Raw genomic sequence first — 20982 nt, forward strand, 5'->3', positions numbered from 1 at the left:
TTAACAACAACGTCAAAGAATGAATACCTATATTGGGAATGGTCATGGGAATATGACATTGAAATTAAATTACTCTTCTTGCTTCTTGTACCTACTTTATTTCTCACCAGATTAATTTGTGTTCTAGTAAAATAAGAATGATAGAATTTTGATTACTAGCAATTCCCAACTTTATACTCTGTGATAACACCATAATTTCATCTGATCATAGTTCACACCTTACCCTTATCTGTGTACTAGGTATCCGGTCATCAAACATGGCAGACGTACCGATCGATTGTGATTTCCCTGTCTGGGGATTATTGCCGAAAAAAGAAACAGGAGTTGTTTCTTTTTTGAACAAGTATCCAAATTATGATGGAAGGGAATCTATTATTGCAATATTTGATTCGGGCGTTGACCCGGCGGCGTCTGGGCTCACGGTAAAGAATTATGATTTGTCATGATTTTGTTTGAGATTAAAGTTTAAAATTTTACATTTTTATGACTTAAATTTTGCAGATCACAAGTACAGGAAAAACCAAGGTGATAGAAAGATTCGATTGCAGCGGTTGCGGCGATGTAGATACAAGCACAGTAATAAAAAAAGTTGTAGATGGATGTATCACCGGTATTACGGGTCGCAAGTTAAAGGTAAGAAGTGAATTATTGAGCAGTTTGTTAAAAATAAAGTTTCAAGTGCTGATTTTGCTGAATAGCAATTAGTATGATTTTTACAGCTGGGTCAATGACATCTCCATGTGTCATTCACAGCTGTTCATTGTCATATTTTTACTTTGTTGCTATGTTCATGTACAAAAATTTTTTATGCGCGTAAGTATTTTGAATTTACAAATCGGGAAAATGAATTTAAACCAGCTAACATTTATAATAGGTAATGTGTTTATAAATTATGTTTCCAAATTGTATTATAAAACTGTTGAAAGGGTAGTTATTTAGAGATGGTTCTAAAATTCTCAATACAATGTTAATAAAACAAAATATGTTATATTTTTTATTAATTTTATATAGATTGAGGAATCATGGAAGAACCCCACAGGGGAATGGCGCGTGGGTGTCCTTTATCCATTCAGTCTATACCCCACGAGGGTGAAAGAGAGGATACAAGAGCACAGAAAAGAACACTTTTGGGATGTGGGTCACAAAAAGGCATTCGCTGAAGCCAATAAACAGTTGCAGGACTTTGAAAATGAAGTTGGTACGATATTGTTATATATTATATTATGTTCTTTATGTAATATTATATAGATATACCTCAAATTAAGAATAATTGATTGAGTTTAATTATTCCATAAATGTTAACACTTTACAGTTTCAAAAAATTCAACTCTCAGTCCAGAAGATAAAGTAATGAAAGAGGAATTGGAAGCCAGAGTGGAGGTGTTACAGAATGCTGAAAAGAAGTACAATGATTTGGGTCCCACTTATGATTGCGTGCTGTTCCATGATGGAACTGTTTGGAGGTATGTGTATGACTTAGTTATTAAATTTTATTGCTAGAAACTTATTTGAAATTATGCAGGAAAATAAAAAGTTGTCTGTGCTGCCTTTTCCCCTTAGTCACCATAGTTATTAAAATGTTTTATAGAAAATCAAGCATTAAATTATTATGTGAGTGTGAATTTGTATAATATCTTAAATTGTAATTAATAAATGAGTTGTATGTGTAGTAAAAAATAACAAAAATCGAGGAAGTTTTTTAATTAATGAAAAAAATCACATCTGTCCTTTAAAAAATTCTTATCAAATGTATCCTGTTTATAATACTATTTATAGTTATAACAAAAGAGAACTATCATTATATCAGATCATAATCTGATTAAACTTACAGAGCATGTATAGACACGTCAGAGACAGGGGACCTGTCAACAGGGCCTCTGCTGGGCGAGTACAGTGTGACGCACGAACACACGCACCTAACTGCCTTGGATGAGATGACTGTTACCATTAATGTACATGACGAGGGCAACACCCTTGAAGTTGTGGGGATGTGCTGTAAGTAGTGTGTCTAAGCTAAGTCTTACATAACCAAACATTTTATAATTAAGTAAATATATGTGTTGGAATGATTTAGTTTGAAATATGAGAATAAACAATTAAACATGCTTTATTACAAATACAAAATTAGGTAGAAGCTATCTTTCATACCAATTTTGTAATGTATCAGTGTGTGAGGGACAAAAAGACGAATATTTCTACCTTTGTGCCATATTTATTGACACCACAATAAAAAAAATTCTCTACTCAAGTTAGTGTGAACTTTTTATATTTGAAAATACATAAACAATAAGAATAAACACCATATTCAGTTGCAATTAACCAACTTTACATAAATTTCCAGCGACCCACGGCACGCACGTAGCTGCTATCGCGGCCGGCTACTTCCCAGAGGAGCCAGACCGGAATGGAGTAGCGCCTGGAGCACAAATAGTATCATTAACCATCGGTGATAGTAGACTAGGGTCTATGGAAACCGGTACAGCACTGGTTCGAGCCTGCATCAAGGTGATGGAACTGTCAAATAGTATGAAAATAGATGTTATAAATATGAGCTACGGTGAACACGCGCATTGGTCGAATGCTGGGTAAGTTAAATTTGATTTATTATTATTATCTATACTAATATTGTAATTATGTATATATGTATGTATGGTTTTCACGCATAAACTACTGGACCGATTTCAAAAATTCGTTCACCATTAGAAAGCTGCATCTTCTACGGGCTACGTTTTATCCAGGAAATCCCACGGGAACGGGAACTATGCGGGTTTTTCATTGAAAACACGGGTGAAGCCACAGGCGGAAAGCTAGTTGTGTATAAAATATAGGCAATTTAACTAATATATCAGAAAATACTTAATACACAATAGTTGTTCCGTCAATACACTTCCTTTGTTCGAGGGTTTAAACTTGTGGAACAGTAATTATTGTTGCATTCATAATTATTAATAGTCACACGCTTGAACATAACTTTCAATGAAAAAATCTTCTTTATCTTGTTAGTTAATTATTTGAAACTTTTTCAACTCTGTGTTCTCCATTGCAGTCGTATTGGTGACATAATAAGCACGGTGGTGCGTCGTTACGGCGTGTCGTGGGTGGTGTCGGGCGGCAACCACGGGCCTGCGCTCGCCACCGTCGGCGCGCCGCCGGACATCGCGCACCCCGTGCTCATCGGTGAGTTGCACTCACTCACTAAATAACTAAGTTATTAGCCAACTCAGTCGCTTACTATTTCACTTATAAACTCACTCACTTACGGACTAACTCACACTTATTCACTTAACTAACAGACATATTAATTCAAACTCACACACTCACTAACTTTCTCACATATAAATTACTTAATCACGCAGATTATTTTGATTTTTGTTGTGTTTTGCAGGCGTGGGCGCGTACGTGTCGGCGGAGATGCAGAGCGCGGCGTACTCGATGCGCGCGCGGGCCCCATCCGGCGCGTTCAGCTGGAGCTCGCGCGGGCCGTGCGCGGACGGCGCGCTCGGGCTGGCCGTGTGCGCGCCTGGCGGCGCCGTGGCGTCTGTGGCGAGGTGCGTGCGGTGTGTGTATGTGTGCGGGGCGTTTGGCTGGAGCTCGCGTGTATGTGTGTGTGTGTGTGTATGTGTCCGTGCGCGTGGCTGCTGCGTGTTAGTGTGTGCCCTTGTGTGCGTGTACGCGCGAGTGTGCGTGTACTTTTTATATAAATTAACAACAGAATTTTGTCTGACATGAACTTGACTAAAAATGCCACAGTTTTTCCTCTTTTTGCTTCATTAATCAGGCTGTGTATTATTTTGCAGGTTCACATTGCGGAATTCGCAATTAATGAACGGCACTTCCATGGCGGCACCACATGTAGCTGGAGCAGTTGGTAAGTTTAAATACAAACTTAAAACTTAAACTATTCATTTTTCTATCCATAAGCTAAATTACAGTAATTTTGGTTTGTTGATGAATTGATGATGACAACGATGCAAATTATTCAAATGAATTTTCATAATTTTTACTGACTTTATCTAACATTTCAGCGGTACTTATATCGGGTTTAAAAGCAAAGAATCTACCGTATTCGCCATATTCAATGAAGAGGGCACTTGAAAATTCTGCTACGTATCTGGATCATGTGGAGCCGTGGGCGCAGGGATGTGGCTTACTTAATGTGGAAAAGGTAAGTATTTTAAATAATGTTGATTTCATGATATAAATAAATAAATACAGGCTATGATTTGACTCGTCAATGCATCCACAACACGTCAGAAAATAAATGTGTTTTTTTATAATATTAAATTTTAATTAAGGTGCCAAGATAAGTGAGTTTTTGTAAAAGTGCAAGGACGGAATAAAATTAACAAAAAGTTTCACATGACCATTTTTTGCAATTCTTGTACCTTCTACGGATGTATTTGTACGGAACCCTTAGTGGTGCGAGTCTGACTCGCACTTGACCACTTTTTTATTTGTTTGTAATATGATGCCGCGATGCTACATGCAATATTGTTCTGTCGCAGGCGTTCGACATACTGTCGACACATCACGCAGCCGCAGAGCGCGACGTGTCGTTCAACGTGTCGTGCGGCGCGGAGGGCGGCAAGGGCGTGCTGCTGCGGCCGCGCGCCGCGGAGCCGCCGCGCGACGTCGCCGTCACCGTCGAGCCCACCTTCCTGCACGACCACACCGACCCGCGCAGTGAGTGTGCTCTATACACCGCCACGTGTCGTGCGGCGCGGAGGGCGGCAAGGGCGTGCTGCTGCGGCCGCGCGCCGCGGAGCCGCCGCGCGACGTCGCCGTCACCGTCGAGCCCACCTTCCTGCACGACCACACCGACCCGCGCAGTGAGTGTGCTCTATACACCGCCACGTGTCGTGCGGCGCGGAGGGCGGCAAGGCCCATTTACCAAGGAAGGCATATTATATCCCGCGAAACCGCGGAGCGCAGCTAGTTTATTATATTGCAATTAAGTCACCCGTTCCAGAATAATTATTAATCTTAAAATTATACGGAATTACACAAATAGTTTTTAAAACTATTTACTGAGAACCATTTGCAGTGTAATCCCTAAATTCGTGAGTTAGTAAATTGTATGTCAATCTTAGTTTTATAAATATTTCCGATGTAACCTCAGAGCGATACAAAAACACGTATATAGCGCACGGTCCGCAGACGAGGCGGTGATCCACAAGCAGATCCAGTTCGGCGTGCGGCTGGCGCTGACGTGCGCGGCGGAGTGGGTGAGCGCGCCCGCGCACCTCGAGCTGGCGAACGCGGCGCGCGCGCTGGCCCTGCGCCTGCACACCGCGCGCCTGCCGCCCGGCGCGCACTTCGCGAGGTCACTGGAAATTCATGTTTTTTTTTTCAGTAATTTCAGGGGAATTTAAAAAAATTGTAAATTTAAAGTTTTTTTTAGATTTCACAAAAAAAAGTTGTGTGGTTTTATGAAACCACTGTAAAAGTGAAACTTTTTTTCACACTATAGATATTTAACTAAAAATTATCGTATTTGTACGATAATTATCGTACGTATCGTGCGTCACGCGACATGCGCTACACAGACTAAAAAATTTGAGACGATGTAATAAAAGTTTCACTTTAAAAATAAATATGTATATATGCTCATAAATATGATGGAAATAAAGAAAACGATATTATACAACTTTTAAATTCAATAATAATTCAACTACAGAAAAAATTAAATATGTAGCGATAAATGAAATTACGTATTTTTCTTTAGCTAGATAGAACAGCTTTCAGTTTTTTTGTTGTAATAAAAAATATTATTTGCACTATGCATAGGTACATGTCTTGAGATTGTTTTCCGAAAAATACAAAATTTTTATGTGTCTCTCAATTTGTGTTTCCAAAATTTTACCTGTCACACTAAATTTTTCTTGTATTTTTTTTTTGAGTTAGGTGACGATTTTGATATCTTTGTACCTTGCAAAAGAAGTTTCACTTCTGACACGTGTACTTGATACACACGCTATTTTTTATATATTATGTACTTACATAATTAACCACCAACTAATCCTTCAGTATAAACGCGTACGACGTCACGTGCGTGGAGAAGGGTCCGGTGTTCCGCATCCCTGTGACGGTGCTGCAGCCGGCGCCGCTGCCGGAGCCCTACGTCATATCAGAGACCAATGTGCTGTTCAAACCGTCCACCATCAAGCGGCACTTTGTTATACGTAAGTTAAAGACAACGTTGTTTTAGAAAGATAGACGCGAAAATAGATAAGAAAATTTAGATTTAGACTTTTTGTAGATGTTAAGGTTATGATTTGAATAGATTTTTGGTGTTTTTGTACATGTTTGTGGTTTTGTGCACGTAAGAACAAATTGGTATAGATATTGAAGTAAGTTTATTTATTTCGCATTTTTTAAAGTGTTTGACTGTACGACTCGAAGGACAAAATATCTTGTTCGATTTTAATAAATTCATATTGTTTGATTGAAATTTTTAATTATTTTTGTTCATGCTATAGCGCCGTTGAACGCGACGTGGGCGGTGCTGAAGCTGACGCGTTGTGACGGCGAGCGCAGCGGGCGGTTCCTGGTGCACTGCATGCAGCTGGCGCCGCGCCGCAGCTGCCGCACGCACGAGACGCAGAAGATGCTCACGCTCGCGCACGACGCGCCCGCGCTGCTGCCCTTCCAGCTGCTGGTGAGTGCCCGTCGCTGGTGTGCCCTGCGTGCAGCTGGTGCACTGCATGCAGCTGGCGCCGCGCCGCAGCTGCCGCACGCACGAGACGCAGAAGATGCTCACGCTCGCGCACGACGCGCCCGCGCTGCTGCCCTTCCAGCTGCTGGTGAGTGCCCGTCGCTGGTGTGCCCTGCGTGCAGCTGGTGCACTGCATGCAGCTGGCGCCGCGCCGCAGCTGCCGCACGCACGAGACGCAGAAGATGCTCACGCTCGCGCACGACGCGCCCGCGCTGCTGCCCTTCCAGCTGCTGGTGGGTGCCCGTCGCTGGTGTGCCCTGCGTGCAGCTGGTGCACTGCATGCAGCTGGCGCCGCGCCGCAGCTGCCGCACGCACGAGACGCAGAAGATGCTCACGCTCGCGCACGACGCGCCCGCGCTGCTGCCCTTCCAGCTGCTGGTGAGTGCCCGTCGCTGGTGTGCCCTGCGTGCAGCTGGTGCACTGCATGCAGCTGGCGCCGCGCCGCAGCTGCCGCACGCACGAGACGCAGAAGATGCTCACGCTCGCGCACGACGCGCCCGCGCTGCTGCCCTTCCAGCTGCTGGTGAGTGCCCGTCGCTGGTGTGCCCTGCGTGCAGCTGGTGCACTGCATGCAGCTGGCGCCGCGCCGCAGCTGCCGCACGCACGAGACGCAGAAGATGCTCACGCTCGCGCACGACGCGCCCGCGCTGCTGCCCTTCCAGCTGCTGGTGAGTGCCCGTCGCTGGTGTGCCCTGCGTGCAGCTGGTGCACTGCATGCAGCTGGCGCCGCGCCGCAGCTGCCGCACGCACGAGACGCAGAAGATGCTCACGCTCGCGCACGACGCGCCCGCGCTGCTGCCCTTCCAGCTGCTGGTGAGTGCCCGTCGCTGGTGTGCCCTGCGTGCAGCTGGTGCACTGCATGCAGCTGGCGCCGCGCCGCAGCTGCCGCACGCACGAGACGCAGAAGATGCTCACGCTCGCGCACGACGCGCCCGCGCTGCTGCCCTTCCAGCTGCTGGTGAGTGCCCGTCGCTGGTGTGCCCTGCGTGCAGCTGGTGCACTGCATGCAGCTGGCGCCGCGCCGCAGCTGCCGCACGCACGAGACGCAGAAGATGCTCACGCTCGCGCACGACGCGCCCGCGCTGCTGCCCTTCCAGCTGCTGGTGAGTGCCCGTCGCTGGTGTGCCCTGCGTGCAGCTGGTGCACTGCATGCAGCTGGCGCCGCGCCGCAGCTGCCGCACGCACGAGACGCAGAAGATGCTCACGCTCGCGCACGACGCGCCCGCGCTGCTGCCCTTCCAGCTGCTGGTGAGTGCCCGTCGCTGGTGTGCCCTGTGTGCAGCTGGCAACGTGGTTAGAGATGATAAACTACCTATGGATATGTTGTGTTCAGTGTATTTGTCGATTAAGGGCCGATTTTTCAATCCTTGGTTAAAATTTATCCGTCAAATAAAGTATTACACGATCATTTTAAAATGTCACCTTTAAACTGTCAAATACGGACAATTAGAATACATTTTTGAATGGTAATACGTTTTTCTATGAATAAGTTTTAACCAAGGATTGAAAAATCAGCCCTAATGACTAATAACGTACGATAAATTCAATTAAAGTGTTGAAAACGTTATCAGTTACTTCACAAGATAGTGAAATAAACAATAAAAAAATGCGAGAAATTGGTCACGCTCTTTTTCCTTTGTCGATAAAAAAAGCAATGAAAAATTTTCATATTATGGTAAACATAAACTGTTTCCAGGGTGACGTGATGCTGGAGGTGGTGATTGCGAAATACTGGGCGAACCTCGGCGACATGACGGTGGACTACACGGTGGAGTTCCACGGGCTCAAGCCAGACTTTGGGCCGAAGCTGGCTCTGAATGCACATTCGCTGGGCTCCGTACTGATCGCGGCGTTACGGGCGCATGATGTGCAACCCAGTGCACAGTTGAAGTACTCCGAGCCGGTGTATCGGTGAGTTAGGTGCTAGTGTATGTGTGGAAATACGTTTTAAAAAAAGAATCATCAAAATCGGCACATAAACAACGAAGTTATTCGAGTATGCAAAATAAATTTAATTGAGAAACCCATTTTTTTAGTCGGATATAAATGAAATTATAAAATTTCAAAATTTAAGCTCAGATTAACTTAAATGTATAATAATTAATCAAGTTGATAATAATTATTTTCAGGCCGACAGAATCAAAAATATGTCCGCTAACGAGTCGAGACATTATCCCGCCGTCGCGGCAGATCTACCAGATGATAAACACCTACACTTTTCACATAGCTAAGCCCACTGAGGTAATTATAATTTTCTTAGTTCATACTTTTAAAATTTAAATTAATTCTATCGGAATTGGTCCTTCGAGGATTTGAATAACAATATCAGACACAATTTTCTTATATTAATTGTAGTGTATGAATCCACTTGTTCAAAATACAAATTTTCCTAAAAATTTCAGGTTTCCCCAATTTTCTCGTTGCTATGCGACATGCTGTACGAATCGGAGTTCGAGTCCCAAATGTGGATGTTGTACAATTCGTGCAAGCAGCTCATGGCCGTGGGCGACGCGTATCCTTCAAAGGTGAGTTTATTAAATATATTATGTGATCAAACTAATAAGAATAGGATCGATTCAGCGCATTTAAGATTATCATTTATAGAAATAAGGAACAGTAGAGGTCCGTGTGTGCTACTTTGGAGAACACCTCTAAATGGTCTTCCACATTCTAATTGATACCGGTTTAATTACCGTTATTTTCAATCAAGGAGATAACTTTTAAATCACGGCAGCGCTACACGTCTAATACCGTAACGATTCGATTTCCTTTATGAGATGATGTGATGTACTTTGTCAAAAGCTTATTGAAAACTAGCTTCCGCCCGCAACTCCGTCCGCGCGGATGTCGGTCTTCGCGTGGATGGTTTATTTCTCCATTTTGAGTAACTCTGACAATGACATCTTATAAATATTATATAATATCTATTGAACCCAAATACGGCTAGGGTTATAATAATACGCAACGTGTGTTCGCGGTTCTACAGAACAACGTCTATGGATAAAACTGAAAAGTTAAGATAATTTTTTTTTTACGTATTTTTCCAGGATATAAAGTATTCTATTTTACGCCCAGGATAATAAGGTATAATTATACCAAGTTTCATTGAAATCGAAGCGTTTGTTTTCACGTGATGCCTTCACATACAGACAGACAGACAAAAAATTTTTGAATCACATATTTGGGTTTGGTATCGATCCAGTAACACCCCCTGCTATTTATTTTTTCAATATTTTCAATGTACAGAATTGACCCTTCTACAGATTTGTTATAATATGTATAGATTTAAATGGTTTTTTTTATTTGTCATGTTTATTTGTCCGTTTAATTTGCAGTATTCCGTGAAGCTGGAGAAGGGCGAGTACACGGTGCGGCTGAGCGTGCGGCACGACAGCAAGGCGCTGCTCGAGCGGCTGCAGGACGCGCCGCTCGTCGTGCAGCAGCGCCTCGCGCAGCCCATCGCGCTCGACGCGTACTGCTCCGTGCACGCGGTGACTGTGCCCTCACTATACTATACTGCCATAACTTTAAATTTTATTGATACCTTTATGTTTTTCTTGAAAAATGTAAATTTAAGAGAAAATAGATACGACCGTATTATAAATATAAAATATATATTTTATAAATATATTTATAAATATATTATAAATAAATATAAATATATTATTATAGGACATTATTACACAAATCGACCTAGTCCCACATTAAGCTCAATTAAGGCTTGTGTTGTGGGAACTAGGCGACGATAAATATAATATTTAATAAATACATATTATATAGATAATAACACCCAGACCCAAGAACAAATAATTGAGTTCATCACACAAATATTTGCCCTGACCGGGGATCGAACCCGGAACCGTCGGCTCAGTAGGCAGTTACTTTACCACTGCGCCAACCGCGTCGTCAAATTAAAAAAATATTGAAAAATGTCTCATTTGGGAAGTTTGTTGCAGGCGTTAACTGGCGGCAAAAAGTTTACAACGGCCACGTTACCGGCTGGAAATTTGCTCCCCATCTACTTCACGCCTATCCCTGCAGATAAGTGAGTTATTTTCATTCATTTGTTTTTTGTCATTTAAATATTTTGCAGGAACTTTCTTTGCTCACGTCGCCATGGTTTTGCTCAACTCTGGTGTGTCCACAGGTTGAGCCGGTCGAGCGTCACGGCGGGGCAGACGCTCACGGGCACGGTGACGTTCGCGAAGGACGAGGGCGCTCGGCGCGCGGACGCGCACGCGCTGCAGTACGCGCTGTGCGAGGCGCCGCGCAGACGGGACGCGCGCGACAGGGAGCGCGCCGAGCGGGACAAGCGCGCGCACGAGGACTACCGGGACGCGCTCAAGGACCTCGCCGCCACCTGGATGCCCAAGCTGGGTGAGTGTCGCTAGCAACAAGGAGCGCGCCGAGCGGGACAAGCGCGCGCACGAGGACTACCGGGACGCGCTCAAGGACCTCGCCGCCACCTGGATGCCCAAGCTGGGTGAGTGTCGCTAGCAACAAGGAGCGCGCCGAGCGGGACAAGCGCGCGCACGAGGACTACCGGGACGCGCTCAAGGACCTCGCCGCCACCTGGATGCCCAAGCTGGGTGAGTGTCGCTAGCAACAAGGAGCGCGCCGAGCGGGACAAGCGCGCGCACGAGGACTACCGGGACGCGCTCAAGGACCTCGCCGCCACCTGGATGCCCAAGCTGGGTGAGTGTCGCTAGCAACAAGGAGCGCGCCGAGCGGGACAAGCGCGCGCACGAGGACTACCGGGACGCGCTCAAGGACCTCGCCGCCACCTGGATGCCCAAGCTGGGTGAGTGTCGCTAGCAACAAGGAGCGCGCCGAGCGGGACAAGCGCGCGCACGAGGACTACCGGGACGCGCTCAAGGACCTCGCCGCCACCTGGATGCCCAAGCTGGGTGAGTGTCGCTAGCAACAAGGAGCGCGCCGAGCGGGACAAGCGCGCGCACGAGGACTACCGGGACGCGCTCAAGGACCTCGCCGCCACCTGGATGCCCAAGCTGGGTGAGTGTCGCTAGCAACAAGGAGCGCGCCGAGCGGGACAAGCGCGCGCACGAGGACTACCGGGACGCGCTCAAGGACCTCGCCGCCACCTGGATGCCCAAGCTGGGTGAGTGTCGCTAGCAACAAGGAGCGCGCCGAGCGGGACAAGCGCGCGCACGAGGACTACCGGGACGCGCTCAAGGACCTCGCCGCCACCTGGATGCCCAAGCTGGGTGAGTGTCGCTAGCAACAAGGAGCGCGCCGAGCGGGACAAGCGCGCGCACGAGGACTACCGGGACGCGCTCAAGGACCTCGCCGCCACCTGGATGCCCAAGCTGGGTGAGTGTCGCTAGCAACAAGGAGCGCGCCGAGCGGGACAAGCGCGCGCACGAGGACTACCGGGACGCGCTCAAGGACCTCGCCGCCACCTGGATGCCCAAGCTGGGTGAGTGTCGCTAGCAACAAGGAGCGCGCCGAGCGGGACAAGCGCGCGCACGAGGACTACCGGGACGCGCTCAAGGACCTCGCCGCCACCTGGATGCCCAAGCTGGGTGAGTGTCGCTAGCAACAAGGAGCGCGCCGAGCGGGACAAGCGCGCGCACGAGGACTACCGGGACGCGCTCAAGGACCTCGCCGCCACCTGGATGCCCAAGCTGGGTGAGTGTCGCTAGCAACAAGGAGCGCGCCGAGCGGGACAAGCGCGCGCACGAGGACTACCGGGACGCGCTCAAGGACCTCGCCGCCACCTGGATGCCCAAGCTGGGTGAGTGTCGCTAGCAACAAGGAGCGCGCCGAGCGGGACAAGCGCGCGCACGAGGACTACCGGGACGCGCTCAAGGACCTCGCCGCCACCTGGATGCCCAAGCTGGGTGAGTGTCGCTAGCAACAAGGAGCGCGCCGAGCGGGACAAGCGCGCGCACGAGGACTACCGGGACGCGCTCAAGGACCTCGCCGCCACCTGGATGCCCAAGCTGGGTGAGTGTCGCTAGCAACAAGGAGCGCGCCGAGCGGGACAAGCGCGCGCACGAGGACTACCGGGACGCGCTCAAGGACCTCGCCGCCACCTGGATGCCCAAGCTGGGTGAGTGTCGCTAGCAACAAGGAGCGCGCCGAGCGGGACAAGCGCGCGCACGAGGACTACCGGGACGCGCTCAAGGACCTCGCCGCCACCTGGATGCCCAAGCTGGGTGAGTGTCGCTAGCAACAAGGAGCGCGCCGAGCGGGACAAGCGCGCGCACGAGGACTACCGGGACGCGCTCAAGGACCTCGCCGCCACCTGGATGCCCAAGCTGGGTGAGTGTCGCTAGCAACAAGGAGCGCGCCGAGCGGGACAAGCGCGCGCACGAGGACTACCGGGACGCGCTCAAGGACCTCGCCGCCACCTGGATGCCCAAGCTGGGTGAGTGTCGCTAGCAACAAGGAGCGCGCCGAGCGGGACAAGCGCGCGCACGAGGACTACCGGGACGCGCTCAAGGACCTCGCCGCCACCTGGATGCCCAAGCTGGGTGAGTGTCGCTAGCGACAAGGAGCGCGCCGAGCGGGACAAGCGCGCGCACGAGGACTACCGGGACGCGCTCAAGGACCTCGCCGCCACCTGGATGCCCAAGCTGGGTGAGTGTCCGCGTGATTGGGAACGCGCATGTTAGTGGTGAAGTTTTTATTTTTATTTATTAAACATTATTGTAATACAATCATTAAATAATAGGAAACATTGAAAAGAAAATATGGTACTAGAAAGTTGTAGTACAATTGGCGGTCTTATCACTAAGCAGTGATCTCAGAAGTTGTTTATAGACACTTACGTACTGACAAAACAGCTAAACTAAACAGCTTGCGAGAGGTAAAGATTGCGTATTTAAATAAATAAAGGGTCGGCAAAGTATGTCCAACAGACGATACCATTCATTAATATTAACACTTCATTTTGTTGCAGTAACGGTCAAATTCTATTTATTGGAGCCTGGGTCGCTCTAATTTGTAAAATGTTTTAAGTGAAATAAATGATTTATTTATTGTATCACTCATTACCAAACTCTGCTTTCTAGACGCGTAAACGGAGTTTTACTACGGATAATTTTTGTGCATGATTGTGAGTGCAATCGATAGGTCTTCACAGTTCACAGTTTAAATTGTGAAAATAATTATCCAAATATCATCGCATTATATTATAACTAGATTTCCGCCCGCGGCTTCGCCCGCGTTTGCAAAGGAAAACCCGCATAGTTCCCGTTCCCGTGGGAATTCGGATATAAACTATCCTAGGTGTTAATCCAATTTACCCTCTATATGTGTGCTAAATTTCATTGTAATCGGTTCAGTAGTTTTTACGTGAAAGAGTAACAAACATCCATACATCCATACAAACTTTCGCATTTATAATATTAGTAGGATAATGAACAAATTGCAGAAGGCGATAAATTGGAACAAGTGTACGAAGAAGTGCTAGAGCGGTTCCCCGGCTACCTCGGCGCGCATGTCGCCTACCTGCAGGCCATCGACCCGCACACGGATAGCAAGAAGTTAGTACCTTCTGTTGTTCTAGATCTCATTGTTATTTACAAGACAAAATTAATACTCTCTGTTTACTAATATCTCTCTGTTTTTATGTGACTTTTTTTTTTGTTTGGTGAAAAATTTGGAATTTGGTGGTTGAATTTCGTTTTCACGGGAGTTACGCTAAATTTAAAAAATAATGGTCAATACGGCTCTTAAAAAATTATCTTTTTTCTGATTAACTATAAAAATAATCATATTATTTTCAGATTACCCACACTCTCAGAGCCGGATGTAACGACGGCGTGGTGCGAGCAGCTGATCGCGATAGCTGACAAAGTGCTCAAGGGTGTGGACCAGGAACGGTTGCTGGCACATCTCGGGATGAAAACAGATACTAGGCCGGATGCTGCGAAGATTAAACAGTGAGTGCATGTTGATTTAGATATTTTGTGTGGTTCGATTTTTTGAATGAATGAATGAATGAATGAATGAATGAAAATACTTTATTTGCACCAAAACAAGGAAACTACGAAAAAACACATACAAACAAACACGTAGAAAAAGGTGGCCTTATCGCTAAAGCAGCGATTTCTTCCAGGCAACCTTTAGTCGAGGATCATGAGAATTACGTTTTATGATGATTACGTTTTTTGTTTTTATTTGTCAGAAAGATTTGTGATTGATATTGTTATTAGTATTTTTGATGTGCAATTCATTCGTAACTGTTTTTTTTTTTTTGCAAAATAATCATTTACACAAAACAGAAATGATTTCAATGTCTTTATTGTCATTTATGAGAGGTTTACTAATTGTCCTATTTTGTGATGTACATTGAATTCCGTTACACGTTGCGTGCACGTGCACGTGTATGTGTTAATTACGCATGTATTATAGTTCGATTCAAACTTAATGACGGTTCGGATGTTAGGTGCAGGTGCGAGTGCGGGTGCGCACAGGTAGCTTAACGTCCCGCTAATACCTAAAATTGTTTTCTGGGCATCGGATCGTACGATGTTCCGAGCCGCCATTAAGTTTGAATGGTACTGTACTTTACGTGTAAGTGTGTGCATGTATTCAGTATACTCGTGTCACACTTGTACAGTACTCCAAAATTAATAATGCGCATGCAAATCACCGCTAATTGTCCCATTTTCTAAAATGTATTTCATTTGACTAAACAAATTTTACAAAATTATGCACGAAGAAAATGCATTTAACCGCTCTATATAGATATTATCATCTTCGGACGCTCCGAGAATATGACAGTTGCCGAACAGTGACGAAGATTTCTATGCGCATTATTACCTTTGGAGTACTGTAAACACAAGCGGGTTATAACTTCGAGATATTCCTACGTGGCGCCATCTAGTTTGCGATAAGGAACTAAACGTAGACGGTATTGAACACAAACAATGTGTGTGTGTGTGTGTGCGTGTGCGCAGGGAGCAGGAGAAGCAGCGCGGCTGGGCGGTGGAGGCGCTGTGCCGGCGCGGCGCGGCGCTGTGCCGGCTGCACGCGCTGGCGGGCCCGGCCGCGCGCGCCAAGCTGGCCGACGCGCTCGCGCACAACCTCGCCGACCTGCTGCACTTCGCGGACCTGCCCGACACCAAGGTGAGCCCACAAATATTTCAAGTTGCAAGTGTGCCGGCAGAAGTGAAAACTTGATTATTAAGGCGTTAATAGGGGCTAGCGACCTTGGCGACGATTTACTAGGCGGAATCGGGGGACCGGCGCGAATCTATCGTAGTAAAAGTACGTATAAAAATTATTTAAAAAGATATTTGGATATTGAATCAAAATTTAAAACAACCATACCCTGTGTTTCAATTTCATAAACACACTTTAAAACACTACAATAATTGACATGATATTGACTTAGCGTTTTGGTTTAAAGTACAAAAATCGACCTCAGTTCATGATTTTTTTCCAAAAAACCTGATTGTAAAATAAACAAATTAAAACAACCATGCCCTTTATCATATTCGAAACTATAATATACATTTTTTTAGATATGTACATAAAGAATCTAAGAATAAAACGGTTATAACTAGAGTTAATTTTCGGTATCAAAAGGGGATTCTACCCGAATCAGGCCTTAACGTTGACCATGGATATCCATCCGTCTTAGGCTTTTTCGATCAGGTCACTTGTCCTGACGCGAGTTTAAGGCTGGTTACAGAGCTTGACCGACCGTCAGTGCGTACCGTCGTTCCTGACGATACGCATCAACAATTGTATGACTATGACACTAATGCGCATGACAATGCGCGTGCGTATGGTCGGTCTAGCTATGAAAGGTTTTATGAATTTCCATACATATGACAAGCGCGACTGACGAACGCATTGATGGTCGGTCAAGCTCTGCAACCAGCCTAAGATTTTATACCCAACGCCGCTAAAGAAGTTTTCACTTCCAAAAAGACGTGTGGCACTCGAGGACTGCCGCGGTAAAACTATTGCATAGCATGCCTTCAAGCCACACCTCCGTTCCCGTCGGAGTGGGAGCGTGAGGTTTTTTCGTTGCGGAATTTCTCGATTCGGTCCCCGCGCTCAAGGCCCGCGATAGAAGCTATGCAATAGCTTAAATAGATAAAAATGTCCATTTTAGAGGGCGCCCCGCTGCGTGATTCGCGAAAACGAAGGAAGAAAGAAAAAAAAAGAGTGTGTGTACTTATGTACACGCGTTAGAAGTTATACTTCTTTAGCGTATGGAAAAAAATACTAGAATATACAACTTGAACATAGTTATCAATTTTCATACCACCTAGAACTAACTTCATGCTGTTAAATTTAGGTGTCGGTGTGCGCGCGCATCGTAAAAATTCACTCTCATCATTTTTCTCCATCGCGCCAAAAGAAGTATAACTTCAAAAATATTTATTGTGACACACACACAACATAATCATCAATTACACACACTTCGTTATTATTAAAAAAAGATCCTTCTTTGACAAGATTCATAGATACCAAAATCATCGCCTTACACCAAACAAAAGTAATAAAATAATGAATATTCTCAACAGGTGATCCACTACGGCGTGTGGCACTGTTTCACACTGAAGCAATGGGGACGGGCCATCAAGCTCCTGCACAAGATCCAAGAGGAGCGGCCATCGCGTGACGTGGACGAGCGGCTCGTGGCCGCGTACAAACAGCTCGGCTACGAGCACCTGGCTGAAGCTACAGCTAAAGCGATGCCGATTAAATATCCCAGCGCGTATCGCCCGTTTTGAGACGCGGTTACATACGCAATGTATGGGGCGGTGTGTGCGTGACACGCGCACATATGTGGGGTGGTGTGTACGTGACACGCGTGCATGTATGCGTACATGTGTGGGGACACGCTCACGTGTGAACACACACTCGTGCGCAGGGTGTACGCGTGACACGCGTGTGTATGCGTATATAGCGTTATAGATGTGGGAGTACGTTCACGTGTGCACACACACACAGACACAATCTACGGAGCGGTGTGTGCGTGACACACGTACAAGTGACACACGTATACTAGTGATGTCAAGCTGCGTGACACACGTGCACGTGTGGTGTATGTGAAGCTGCGTGATATAATGTCACGTGACATACAGTCAAGCTGCTTGATACTAATTTACATACACGTGTATTCGTGTTAATATCTACGTGATATACCATGTGTATATTATCACGCGATAAATTTAAAATAACGTATTAAAATGTCACAAATTAGTACGCACATTGCGTGCACGTGTGCGTACGTGAGTATGGAGTGTGTCACGCAGTTTGACGGTGTAACATTTAACTCGCGTTATTAAAGGATGCAGTATAGATAATTAATAACTCAGGCCCAGGAATCACAGAAACAATAGAAAATCTATTGTGTCGTGGACCGATCGGGCCGCCCGGGGCTCAATTGGGTTAATATCCAATTTATAATTTTGAGTGTTGTTATTATTTGAATAAATGATAAAAGTGACGAACTTTTGGTTTAATCACGTACATTTGTTTTTCTATGTGTGTGTTTTTCAAACCGCAAAAGAAGCGGAAGTCAAAAAATATTGAATCTTCATTTACATAAATGTGCAAATATCAATAAAAATTTAAAATATCTTAAATGCATCCTTTAATGATACAAGTTATTATACAGACGTATGGAAGCACAGTTTGAAATTAGTTTCTTTTCATTTACAATTATTAATAATTTTCGGAATTATTAAAATGTTCTGTGATTCATTTAATATTTTATGTATATCATTTTTTTTTATTTTATTTCAATGTGTTACTAAATTATTGTCGAACTGTGTTTCTGTGTAATAATAAATATAAGTACGTAACTTTGTGCAGATTATACACAAAAAAACGCCATTAATGTCGGAAGTCAGTTTCTATTTGATAGTGGTTTAGAACTGCGGATATCGAGTTTTGATTGCGTTGAAATTTTTTTTTTTTCAAGTTTTAGTAAAATACCAGTAAAAAAATGTATGCGTGTACTAGAGTACACACGTAAGAAGTGAAACTTAGGGATAAAAAAAAGTTGGCGCGTAACGCAAAAATGTCACGCCTACGGCGTAACGGAAAAATGTCACGCATACAGCGTAACGCAAAAATGTTACACTAAATTTTTGTCCAACCCCGATAAAGAAGTTTCACTTCAATAAAAAATACAATTTCAACTGACTTCATAAAAGGAGGCTTTTCAAGTAGATTATATTTTTTTTTGTTTGAACAGAAAACTGTTTTTAATTTATTTATTTGTTTGTTGTGTAGTTGACAAGCTTTTTTTTGTAATAAAACAAACATTTTTTTTATTGTTTAATTGTAATTTATACGTACTCATACTTTTATTTTTCGCTATCAAAACTCGATATCACAGATTGTTACTTAACAAATGAAATAAATTCGTATAGAGAATAATTTTAAGTAGTTATATTGAAATGTTGAGGTTTTATTGAAGAATTGAATGTATTGTGTATCTAATTTTTTTTCGGTTTGATAAAAGATCGGATGTATAGATTTTACTAAATGAAGTTTTAATTAAGTTTGTTCATGTTGACAAAGTTTTGTTACATTATGTGTAGTTAAAAATAAATTAAATAATCTGATGATACGATTGAACATACTTAATATTCTCTCTTAAGAAAAATCCCTTACTTAAAAATAATCTTTATTTTAATTCAAGATTCAATTCTTCAATAAACCCTTTCCTGTTATTTTAAGACACACCGATTTCTCAAACGATACTCAAGTTGAGTTGTTACTCAAAGTTGAGTTCCGTTTGAGCAATCGGCCGATAGACAAATATACATTTGTACAAAATCATGGTGTTTCGCTTTGTGAAGTTAATGCTTCGTTTGTAACGGGACAAGTATATTTTTCTATATAAAAAAAAATGGTTTTTCCATCTATTAAATCCACGAATATGTGATTTTTAGCGACTCAAATATTATAATCGAATGCAGTATCTAAAAATATTGGTTATAAAAGGTTTTCATTAACCGTCTTCCGTAAATAACCTCCTCCTTTTTTGAAGTCGGTTAAAAAATACTTGTTCCGTAATACAATGTGTATGAAAAAAATAATTATTGTGTTTTATATATTGACATCAGGGTGCTCATGGCGTGCTCAAAGTGGTGTACCGTTGTGATATTTTTATATTATATAAAATCGTTTAGAAAATATAAATTGGGAATTAAAATCGTAATCCAAAAAAAAAAAAATGCTTTTCTGTCTTTAAGCTTTTTAAGTAGTTATCGAAAAATCTCTATTTATTAGGTAATATATTCAAATCTATCCTTCAATTCCAAAAACTAACAACTTTTGCAAAAATATGTGGAGATTAGAAAGAAGTAAACACGAACCAATTTGTGTAACATGCAAATATGTACCTGAAATTTTTAATAAATATTATTACCCATTAAAAATGAATTATATATGAAAATAAACCAACGGCACACCAATCGCTTTTTTACATTACCTTTTCGTTATAATTACAATTTGAATGAAATGACCTCATTAGCTTAAAATAACGATTAAATGAATTACGTTATAGTACAAAAAGGTGACTCAATGATACAGTACATAATAGGTTAGGTATTGGAACGATGTTGCGAAAGGGGGCTAGACGGATTTAACACCAAAAGTTGTAACGACACTTTTTGCTATAGTTGCCTTGCGTCGTGTACGTGTTTATCTGTCTGTCTCTCTCTCATAAAAAGGGAGACAGTTTTTGACGTGACAACGTCTTATAATTCGATAGAGCCGGCTGCACGCACGCAAAAACATGACTCATGCGGCGTTACCTCGCTCTGAGGCGTTCCATGTAAGGCTTGAAGTGCAAGCGAGAGCGTGGAACGAGCGACAAAGAAACACAATCGGCCTTAAGACGTTGCCACGTTCAACTATCGTCAGTAAACCGACTTTATAGACAACCATTTTTTTAGTAACTTCGTTCCATCCGAGTGTATCTTGACACCTCTATAGTTTTTTTGTCCCTAAATGGGGTCCATTTACTACAAGAGATAAAGTCTTTTTTTCTTTCTATATGATATGAACACAAAAATGGGCCAGAAACTTTATTAATAATAAATTATTGTTACCTTAATGCTTTACAATAAGGTTGAATTTCGTAAATACTTTACGTAATGACGATTGAATACGTACTAATATAATATGGGGTGTGTGCGTTTTTGCAAAGTATCTCTTTTGGTAGTAAATAAATTTATTATATGTATTGGAAATGATCAATCAATGTTTACAGCAAAATTCCCAATTATGCAGATACTTTTTATTTGTTTTTGACTTAG

At 43.9% G+C, this 20982-nt stretch overlaps 1 protein-coding gene across 1 annotated transcript; it reads left to right on the forward strand.

Annotated features, from left to right (window-relative positions):
- The first annotated feature begins 245 nt into the window (after positions 1-245).
- LOC123692740 (tripeptidyl-peptidase 2) lies at positions 246-19880 on the forward strand. The gene is made up of 24 exons (XM_045637533.1): positions 246-422; positions 502-633; positions 1012-1198; positions 1313-1463; positions 1832-1995; positions 2342-2585; positions 3047-3177; positions 3386-3548; positions 3798-3868; positions 4026-4165; positions 4506-4683; positions 5158-5323; positions 6028-6182; positions 6480-6658; positions 8412-8626; positions 8845-8956; positions 9118-9240; positions 10051-10206; positions 10672-10760; positions 10863-11092; positions 14115-14226; positions 14470-14625; positions 15646-15814; positions 17227-19880. The coding sequence occupies exons 1-24, from the start codon at positions 258-260 to the stop codon at positions 17434-17436; spliced, it is 3798 nt and encodes a 1265-aa protein (XP_045493489.1). The 5' UTR covers positions 246-257; the 3' UTR covers positions 17437-19880.
- Positions 19881-20982: the final 1102 nt, after the last annotated feature.

The sequence above is a fragment of the Colias croceus genome, chromosome 1, assembly GCF_905220415.1.
Source record: "Colias croceus chromosome 1, ilColCroc2.1".
Taxonomy (NCBI): Eukaryota; Metazoa; Arthropoda; class Insecta; order Lepidoptera; family Pieridae; genus Colias; species Colias croceus.

Coding starts and splice junctions, on each gene's coding strand:
- LOC123692740 (XM_045637533.1), top strand. CDS start 258: ATGGCAGACGTACCGATCGATTGTGATTTCCCTGTCTGGGGATTATTG. Junction 634..1,011: donor TTACGGGTCGCAAGTTAAAG/GTAAGAAGTGAA, acceptor AATTTTATATAG/ATTGAGGAATCATGGAAGAA. Junction 3,869..4,025: donor ACATGTAGCTGGAGCAGTTG/GTAAGTTTAAAT, acceptor CTAACATTTCAG/CGGTACTTATATCGGGTTTA.